Consider the following 10,387-nt stretch of genomic DNA (forward strand, 5'->3'; position numbering starts at 1 on the left):
TTGATTTAAAATTTCCCACCTACTCATGAGTCTGTACTTTAGGTCAGAATATGCCGCAATGAAGCAAGAAAGGTCTAAATACTTTAAGGAATTCTTCACTGGTTTATATGATAGAATTGTATTCCCTCCCCACTCACTGAACTTACTGTGGAAAAAATAAACAGATAAGCAAATATGTTTATTTGTTGACATGTCAAAGAAACTTTGGAGAAATCTGTATATTTCACTGTAAGACTATTTAGAAGATACCATCAAATAGCTTTTCTCTGTTTATAGTTTTAGAGTAAACACTGACGAATATTTGAGAATGCGTGTGTGTATAGTTGAACATAACATGCATATTTTCCCGCTATGGTTAATTCCCAATGCTGATTTATGTCCGGAGCAGAGAAGGATAAATATTTGGAGAGTATTGCCTTTTGTACACATGTGTTCAGGTCTGTTCAATTAAATAAGTTAAAAGTTAAAAGTTACTGTTAAAAGTCCTGGTGTGAAGAAGATTTTGGAAGGGCCGTCCGATTTCAATTTGACCGTGGTCCATAACCAAGGCAAAATCTTCCATGGTTAGACTTGTTCCCTTCACGTACCTCTTCGAGGCGTTTAAGGAAAGATCACAGTGAAGAAACCGCTGTTCTGACAACATTTTCTTTTCTCTTTCCTCAACTAGGAGTCTTGATTGCAGTAGGAAGCTGAAAAATGTAAGTGTTTCCACTTCACTTTCCAAACTTGTATCCCTCTGACGTGGATGGTTCAGTTGTAAAATGTAACTGCGTTCAATGCCCTTGCTGTGCCCTCGCTGGAAAGAGTCTATGCGTCTCTGATAGAATAATTAATGACTGTGATAAAAATAAAAATAGTAGATTTAAGGCGGGGGGCATTCTCTTTAATTAGATAAGCGTTCGACCCAGAAATAAACAAATGAAAGCTTGTGCTCTGTTTGCAATTTGGTCTCTTGCACACAGAGTCATCAGGCCCGACACTAACGTTAGCCGCTTTGCATTGGTTGGCACGGATGGTATTATTAAATTAAGCAGTTGGGCAAATCGTTTCAGGGAAAGATCCACATAACGTGAATAGCGTTGACTGCCGTGGGCCCGGACTTTTTGTGTTTTGTTCTCCCATTAATCAATCTTCTGTGTGCTTTTTACTAGCACTTCCCCAAATCAAGTTTTTGTGTTAACAGTTAGATCTTATTTTCAAAAGACAAGCATGTGAGTGCTCTTTCATTTTAAATTGAAATTGAGGAACGTGAGAAGTGACCTTCGGTATCTGAAATTTAAAAAATTGGCTGTAACCTATCACTTTTTAATTTCCCAGGGGCCATTATATTTGATCGACATTCTCCTTCTTCTTTTCCTTCCTCTGTAAAACTAGACGTGTGCGCCATTTTTCATCAGACGGTTCTAAACAGATCAGAAAACTCTTGATCTACAACACAACAGTCTCCCTTTCCTTTACCCTTCAAGATAGCCTCATACTCTTAGCACACATTAGGCGTTTTATGGTCCTAGTAAGTGTCCTGACATTTGGAATCATCTGCTCTCTGGAAATTTATTTGTAAGCAATCAGTGAAAAATAAGACATTCTGGAAGTTTTGAAAGATGCATGAAGTGAAATTTTAGCACAGCGGTAGAAAACCGAATCGCACCCTAGCGTTGAGGGACAGAACCGTATTTTGGGCCTGTTGTCAGCTGGAATGAATACGCGACTCTATCACGTTGTCCGAGGCATTTTCTGGCCTGCTAAGAGGAAGCAGGTAGAGTGAGTGCTTCCCAGGCTGGTTGAAGTGCTAAGACAGAACGTGAGAACAAAATAATAGTCTTAGTTTTTTTGTTTTTTTTTTTTTTTGAGACAGAGTCTCACTGTGTTGCCCGGGCTAGAGTGCCGTGGCGTCATCCTAGCTCACAGCAACCTCAAACTCCTGGGCTCAAGCGATCCTCCTGCCTCAGCCTCCCGAGTAGCTGGGACTACAGGCATGCGCCACCATGCCCGGCTAGTTTTTTCTAGATATTTTTAGTTGTCCAATTAATTTGTTTCTATTTTTATTAGAGACGGGGTCTCACTCTTGCTCAGGCTGGTTTTGAACTCCTGAGCTCAAACAATCCACCCGCCTCAGCCTCCCAGAGAGCTAGGATTACAGGCGTGAGCCACCGCGCCCAGCCAATAGTCTTAGTTTTGACGTAGGCTGCAGGTCCTTACGATTCAGGTTTAAGGTGCTCATCTTTAGCCCACCCCTGCTGGGTTTTACGGGAAGTGAATGTAAAAAGAATTTGCTTCCGTGGACAGTTCCTCTGGAAAGACAGAACAAAATTAACACAGGACCGTAGCTTCGAACCATTGACTATTCATAGACATCCTTAAACACCCAAGGTCGTTTAATTGGTAGCAACCTTGTCAAGGCTAAAACTTCCCCATCTCAGATTCATGGGAATCTAACCATAGCCCCACAGCGAGGTATCTGCAGATCACATTCTTCGTTACGTTGCTTTCTTCTGACTTTAATGAGATACAGTGTGTTGATCCTGAGCGGGGAACCACTAGTTAACCTTGATCACTAGTCCTCTGGGGGTTTTGCCATTGGTCTTAGCAGAACCTCTGTGCCCACGGGTAGAAATTAGGGGCCTTCAAAGCACTTTTCTCAAAAGGGATGGGCAGTCTCTTCCATCGCTTGTCTGGGTGAAGACTCCAAAGAGTTTCTGAAAAATTTTGCTGCCTGATTGTAAAACCTTCCCTACATGAAAATGATTTTGGAGGAGTTATTTTTCTTTCTTGCCATCTTAGAGATCAGCTTGCTATCTTAGAGATCACTTCCTCACAACCTAACTTTTCCTAAAACTGGAGTCTTATTTTAACTACTGAATCATGTTTGCATTGACTGATAGGGCTTTGGGTTCTTACTAAAACAATTTTGCTTTTAATGGATACCTCATGGGTGGGGGTTTCTGTAAATCAGCTCTCTTCTTCCAGCATCCTGTTAGTGTGGCATTATTGATTCCTCAGTTTCAACGTCATTCTGGAGGGAAAATTTCCTGCTCTGTGCCTTGTTCTGTCCCGCAGGTGTTAGTTACCATCTACTGGCTGGGGAAAGCTGCGAATAGCTGCACGTCCTACAGTGGAACCACACTGAACCTGAAGGAGTTTGAAGGATTGTTGGCTCAGATGAGAAAGGTAACTAGACTTTTCTTCTTCAACCCCAACGAGGGTTAGACAAGGCAGAAAAGCGCATGTTTGCTTGTTGTTAAGATTGTAAGAGTACGAGGTTGGGGAATAGGACAGGCCGAAGATGTCATGCACGCAAGGAAACGATCGCTTATCTTACCAATGACATCTTTGCCTCATGCATCTGACACCCACCTGAACTTTTATACCCTCAAGAACGGGAGATCTGAGCTCCATCCAACTTTAATTCCCAAAGAGCAAATTCAATCTGTCAGTATATGGCTCGAATGCCAAGGGGCTGAGTGCTTATTTTCGTGGGGGAATAATGCTTGAATGAAACAATGCAGTGTTGTACAAAGAATGACAACTTGCTCTGTGCTTTCGTCCTAAAGGTCATTCTGCTTACCCGTCAGGGCCTTGGTGTGGGTGAGGTGCAGTGGGCCAAGCTCTTGCCTCGGCATCTGCCCCAGACAAGCTCTGGTCAATTAGAAGCGTTCTCTGTCCACTGTATTGGAATGACTTGAAAATTTGGAAAACATTTTCTACATTATTAAAAACTTGATTTGTTTATTTGATCATGGAAACAATTGACCTAAGGTAGAAATTTGTCAAACAAACAGTGGAATGTTTCATGTGTGGCTGCCCAAGTGTTCCTTTTCAAGGTTCGTCAGAACGTATATCTCGTACAAAGTGCTAGTGTGTAGTATCAGGAGAAGTCTGCCCAGCCAGCCTTGGTGGACAGGTAAGGCTTATTTATAGTCAGCATCCATGTATTTTTGGATAAGGCCCACATGTGAGCACAAATAGTTGAGGCCTTTCTCTTTTGTATTTCTGTAACATGCAAAATAAATGAACTAATGAGACCTCACTGAGAGGCATTCGTTGCTTTATGGTTTTTCTTTTAATACAGAAAGCAAGGATTTGTTCCAACTTTCTAACCACTCGTTCTCCTTCCCTTAAATTAAAGCTAATAGTCCTAATAGTTCTTCGCATTTGGCCAGAGCCTGTCCGGCGCACGTATTTGTGGTTACAACACGTATAAACAAAGTCCTTTAAGCTAAATTCCTTTAAAAATAAAATAAACACACCCACGCAATTAAACACGGTGCGTTGTTTCTTAGTCTTCGCTCTTATTTATCCTTTACTTTTTCAACTAACTTTGTTCTTAGAGAAACTGTAAAGGTAAGTTCCAATCTGGATTTGAGAAGTCTAAATGTTTATTGTTTTTGTGTTATTAAATTTGAACTTGAATAATAACAGATGGGTCATCTTTCTGAAAGTCTTTAAAAGCTCTACCTCACAGCTCCCTGCTGGATTCTGTCGGAATCTGATATTTATTCTCATTACTGACGTTTCTTACCACTCATCTCGCTCCTCTATAATCTGAGCAGTATCAACTCTCATAGCTTCCTTTTCTACGGAGACAGTTACTTCAGCTGGAGGTCTCCGGGACTGGATCTAGAAAGTCGGCCGTCTGGGTCTTCCTGTCTGTATCTTTCTCTCTTCTCTTCCTGTCTCTCCTTGCATTCGTCTATTCCTCCTGTAGGCACCCATCCCTCGCGACAGGGAACGTGGCCAACTTCCTCCCTGGATTACCAGCTTCTGCCTCCGTGCCCAGAAACGCGAGGGAATTCTTTCCCCGGCCCCAGGCGTACAATTCCTGGGGACGTCCCCTGGCCCAGCACGGGGTCTGTTCCTGAACCAGTCGCTGCGGTCCGGGCGAGGGATGCCACGGTGGGCGTAACCCAGTGGTGTCTCGGGGGCGAGGGGAGTTGCTAGAAGAAAAGGATGAGGAGGAGGGGCGGATGGGCAAAGAAATCCAAGACCTCTGCCTAAAATAGCCATTTTCTGCCTCCAACTTCCATTCCCTTGACCCGCCGTATTTTTTTTTTTCGTGATGCTTATCACCCAACTGTATGTTTTTCTGTTTAGTTTTTGTCTTCCCTACCAGACCGTAAGGCCTGCAAGGACAGGGTGTTGGGTGATGTTGTACAGTGTTGTGTCTCCAGGACTGGGACAGTTCCTGGCACACGGGGGACGCTAGGTCAATACTCGTGGACCGGATGGTTTTGACACCGGAGGGCGGAGGGCGAGGAGTGGCTGATCAGGCTGGAGAAGTAGGACCCGAAAACACTCTAGAACAGGGTCAGCCGGCTTACACGTCACAGAGGGAGCAGAAAATACTGAGTGGTCAAACGGAGACTGCTGGGGGTTCTCAGACACCGTAAGTCACCCAAGCCCAGCTGGTTCTCAGTACCTCCGACGAAGGGGGAGAAGAAGAGGCCAGAGAAGTGAAATAAGGAAGAAATTGCATGGAAGCTGGGAGTTGCCACCTCCCTCGTTAGCACACTTTACCAGGACAACCAGGTGGCAGTTGGCACAGCGGGCTCATCCGAGCGTCACCTCTCGTCCCGGGGTCCCCTCTCTGTTGGAGACAAAGCCCCCGGCCTCCTGGGTGCACAACAGAGACAACGTGATTAGATGCCCCGAGAGGAGAATCCAGACTGTGCTGGCATTTGGTGTTGGTTTATATTTCTGCCCGTCCCCGTTTTGGGCGACCAAAAACCAGAGTGTGGCGACAAGAAGGAAACCAAAAATGTTGTCTGTCCGGCTGATGTCCACATGTTTATTTGTGGCTGAAAAACCAGCCCCTTACTGCACCCTGAGCTTCCCAGGGGACGGGCTTGGCCAAGGACGGCCACGGGTGGCCTGGTTTCCACTTCTCAAACTGGCCCCGCCATCCAGCTCCCCGCTCTTGCGCCCGATCCAAGGTTTCGTTCTTGGCTGTCTACACAGCCACGGACATAATGGCCCTTGTGTTTTTCTTTCCCATAACTAGCTGTGAGAAAGCAGCTGAAGCTCCAAGAGGCGTGTTGACTTTCTCTTCTCCTGTGGTTTGTAGGGTGGGGGTGGGCGAGACATTTGGGCCGTGGCGGCGGGGAGGGGGGGGGCTTTCTGATATTATTTTCTTGAACATCCAGTTTTTTAATGCCATGCCAAGCAGCTTGGAGGTGCGTCCTTTCCAGATGTGACCAGGGGCCCTGCTCCCTGAGGAGCTGGTGGGAGACTAGACCCAAGGCATCAAGAGATGGGTGTAAACGAAGAAAGAGATAGTGGATTATCGGTGTGTGTGTAAAACTGTGTCCTTAACCACGTTTATAAATGTCGTGTGGTTTTTATATATATATATACACACACATAGAAATTTCCCTCCCAAGTGAATACGTGTTAGTAACGACAACCATAGCTGATGCTTTTAGAGTATTTATTCTGCATTAGACATTTTTCTGAATGCTTTCCACATATTAACACCTTGAACCCTCCCAGCAACTCTGTGAGAGGGGTGTTATTTTTAGCCCCATTTTACTGATGAGAAAACTGAGGTCTGGCAAGATGAAATAACTTGCCTAAGGTCACGTAGCTGGCAAGGAACAGAGCCAGAATTTAAACTCAGCCAGTCCGGTTTCTGAGACCATTCTGTTAACCAGTACCCTAAACGGCCTCTCTCCTGCAATAGTCAGGCACTGCACAAGGACATTTTGGTCAATGATGGACCACATATATGACGGTGGTCCCATAAGATCATAATACAGGTTGAGCATCCCTAATCCAAAACTCTAAAATCTGAAATGCTTCAACATTTGAAGCTTTTTCAGTGAAGACACGTCACTCAAAGGAAATGCTCACTGGAGCATTTTGGATTTTGGATTTTCAGAGTTAGGATGCTCAAGCAGTAAGTATAATGCAAATATTCCAAAATCCGAAAAAATCCGAACTCCAAAACAATTCTGGTCCCAAGCATTTTGGATAAAGGATGCTCAAACTGTATCATATTTCTACTGTATCTTTTCCATGTTTACGTATGTTTAGATACACTGATACTTACCATCGTGTTACAGTTGCCTGCAGTGTTCAGTACGGTAGCATGCTGTGCAGGTTTGTAGCCTAGGAGCAGTAGGCTGTACCACTTAGCCTAGGGGGACAGTAGGCTATTCCGTCTGGGTTTGTGTAAGTGCACTCTATGTTTGCACAAGGACAAAATCGCCGAATGATGGATTTCCCAGGACGTATCCCCGTCATTGATCAACACGCGACTGTATTTGTGGTTTGGTGATCCGGGCATAAGCAGTATTTAGCTAAGGAACGTAAGCCAGGTTAGCATCACCCACAGAGTAAGAGGCAGTAAGTGACCAGTAGTGGAGGAGAAGATGCTGACGGCAGAGCTATGACCGCACCAAAGATGATCACATTTTCAGGCTTACCATTTGGGATGTGGACAGAGTCCTGAGTTGCAATTACTGCTTTGCCACTTGCTGTGTGACCTCTGTCCAGTTACTTAACCTCTCGGAATCTTATTTTTCTCTTCTGTAAAACAGGGATAATGCTAACCACATTGTGAGGATGGGGGGCTGAGAGGATTAAATAACATAAAAAAGCGTCAAGTATAGCCCCAGACACATAGTAAGTGTTCAATAAAACTGACCTTTGCGTTGTAGCCATTTGGCCTATTCTCGGTGGATAAATAATCCACAATAATTGCTTGTATTTCCAAAAACATTAAATATGAAACCGTATCCAATTGAGGTCTGTAATTTTCGGTGAGTCATGATTTCTTCCTTTTCCAGCTAGTCAGGCCTGGCTTTTTTTCAAGTCCTCTTTAACTTTTGACCTACAAGTAAGCTGCCTTGATTTCCATAACTGGAATTTCGGCCTCCCTCTGGAGGGTCAGTCACGCAGGCCGTCTGACAAGCTATTCCTCGGGGGCATTAATCAGGGCCTCTGCGTGGAGGCCGCAGGGAGGGAGGCCCCTCCGCCCTGCCCTTGTCCTTCTGCCCAATCCCGCAAAACCTGTGCGTGTCTTGTGAATTGCAGCCACCAAGTCCCCCAAAAGTGCCTCCCTGTGCAGAGTATGTCAGAGGCTCTGGATATGATTGATAGAAGGCGCCGGCAAACACTTCCTGCAAAGGCGTCGGCTGCTGTGGGCATCGCAGACAGTTTAGACCAATTTCCAAAACTGCTAAGCTGGAGAATATTTATTTAATCTTCCTTTCTGTTGGGAACGCAGAGGGGACTTTGATTCCCATCCTGGGAAATGCAGAGCGTGGCATTCCAGCCTTCGCAGACGAGAGCATGCCCTCCTGCCAGTAGCGTCCGCAGCCCCGATTTTAAGCGACCGTCTGGGGGGATATGAAATTGAGGTTTATCTTCGAGTGACCGGAGTTATTTTTGTTTTCGTCAGCCTGGACGGTTGTAATTAATGCTGAGACACTGGCGGGAACAAGGCTTTTATTATAACACCAGGGCGAGGATGGCTTTGACTGACCTTTCTTCTGCTGGAGTTTCAGTGTTTTAGTGTGTGCTGCTTGTGCTGGAAAGAATTTATAATCACAGGCTGTCAAAGACAGCCATTGTTCTCCGCGCTCTGAACATGTGGGTCAGCCGCAAGCGCTCTGGGCTCCCCCAGCGCCGAGAGCTGGCCGAGAGCGGGAGCATGCCTGGATTCTTCTGAGGCATCAGGAAAAGCATTTTGCATGTTTTTCATTGCAGACGGCTCTCTTTCAGAGCAGGAACTTCCCTGCAAGGTAGCAGGAGGCGAACGCATGCTGCTCCGGGATTTTACAGCGCTGACTCCGCTGCAAAAACAAACACCGCCTGCGTTTGCCAGAGAGCAAACGGGAGCAGTTGCGGAGCTAACCTAGGGGGCCTTTCCCAGGACAGACATGCGGCTATGGAGTCCGAGAGACAATGCAAGGTTACGGTGTGGGTTTTGCTTTTCTGTTTTCGCCTATCGCTGTGTTCTTGTGAATCCAAACCTTGCGGTCCTTTATCCTAACTCCTTTGCTTTTTTTTTTTTTTTTTTTAACCTTGTGGAGTAGGGGTTACTTGGGGATTTTTTTAAATGTTGTACATGATTTTCCGATAGAGAAAGTTGAAGCAGAGGAGGGTTGAGGAGCAGAATGAGGACGTGCAGATGATCACTGATCTATAACTGGTCGCCACAGCCTTTCCGTGCTGAAGTGACGTGCAGGATTTCTTGGAGACCGTTGGAGACCGATCTCCCTGCTCTTGCAGGCTATCCTGCAGCAATGCCTGCAACCCTTTCGTTCTCTTTTTGTGCAGGAGACCGATGACATCGAGAGTCCTAAACGCAGCATCCGAGACAGCGGCTACGTCGACTGCTGGGATTCTGAGCGAAGCGACTCCCTGTCTCCTCCTCGCCACGGCAGAGATGATTCCTTCGACAGCCTGGATTCCTTCGGCTCCCGCTCCCGGCAGACGCCGTCGCCAGATGTAGTGCTCAGGGGGAGCAGCGATGGTAGGTTGGAGTCTTCATGGAGGGCACACCTCGGAATTGAACACTAACGGGGCTGCGTTGCTGCCAGCGGCGGGACGGGGGCTGGGAAGGCAGACTCCATATCCGCCTTGCTGGGACCTGGTAATTCTAGAAGCTGGCAGGGAAAAAAACAGTCTTTGAATGTTGTTTTTCATGGTCCTTAGAGTTTTGATTGGCTCTGCCAGCAGCCTATTTGAGCATTGCCTCCGTGAGCGTATCTTCTGCTGGAAAATGTGTTACATCATTTCTCCCTCGGTCTCAGTGAATCGGGGCGCTGTGCAGACCATTAGCTCATAAAGCGTGGAGGAGGTTTACACACTCTGGGCATGAGGAAGGGAAAGGTTTGTGCGGGTGCCACACTGTCTAAGCGGAAGGGGAACAACTTGCAGCAAACCGGAAATGCGCCGCACACGCTCAGGAAAGGTCCGAAGCCTGGGATTTTGCAACTTTAATTGGCACAGTTTTTGGCACTCTGTTTGATGCTTGTGATACCTGACCAGCTGGCTGTGCGATGCGGGTGGCCGTTCATGTACAGTGTGCGAGCCAGACTGCCTGTTTATTCTGAGGCTGGTTTGACTTAAATCCTTGGGATTTTATATCACCTGTAAGAAATGATCATTTTTTCTTTACAAAAATGCACAGTCGTATTACTTAATATAAATGTAATGCTTATTTTCAGAAGCTGTTTGCCTTACTTTTATTGCACCTTTCGGGAAGGGAAGATGCCTTGGCCCCATGTATAAACTTGCAGAAAGGCACCAAGGCTGGTGGGGAGTTTTTTATTTGTTTCTATTTTAATATATATTGTTTGAGTGATGATAGTATGTCTAGAGACTTAAGCCTACTATTGCACCTTTCGGGAAGGGAAGATGCCTTGGCCCCATGTATAAACTT

The 10,387-nt window shown here is 45.9% G+C and overlaps 1 protein-coding gene across 1 annotated transcript in view; it reads left to right on the top strand.

Moving 5' to 3' along the window:
- LIMCH1 (LIM and calponin homology domains 1) overlaps positions 1-10,387 on the top strand; it is a 388,718-nt gene that overhangs the window by 270,613 nt on the left and 107,718 nt on the right. The window contains exons 5-7 of the mRNA XM_012648487.1: positions 668-698; positions 3,058-3,168; positions 9,280-9,475. Coding sequence (XP_012503941.1) covers positions 3,160-3,168; positions 9,280-9,475 — 205 coding nt within the window. The 5' untranslated portion in view covers positions 668-698; positions 3,058-3,159. The remainder of the gene's footprint in view (positions 1-667; positions 699-3,057; positions 3,169-9,279; positions 9,476-10,387) is intronic.

Source organism: Propithecus coquereli, unplaced genomic scaffold (genome assembly GCF_000956105.1).
Source record: "Propithecus coquereli isolate 6110/MARCELLA unplaced genomic scaffold, Pcoq_1.0 Scaffold288, whole genome shotgun sequence".
NCBI classification, from domain to species: domain Eukaryota; kingdom Metazoa; phylum Chordata; class Mammalia; order Primates; family Indriidae; genus Propithecus; species Propithecus coquereli.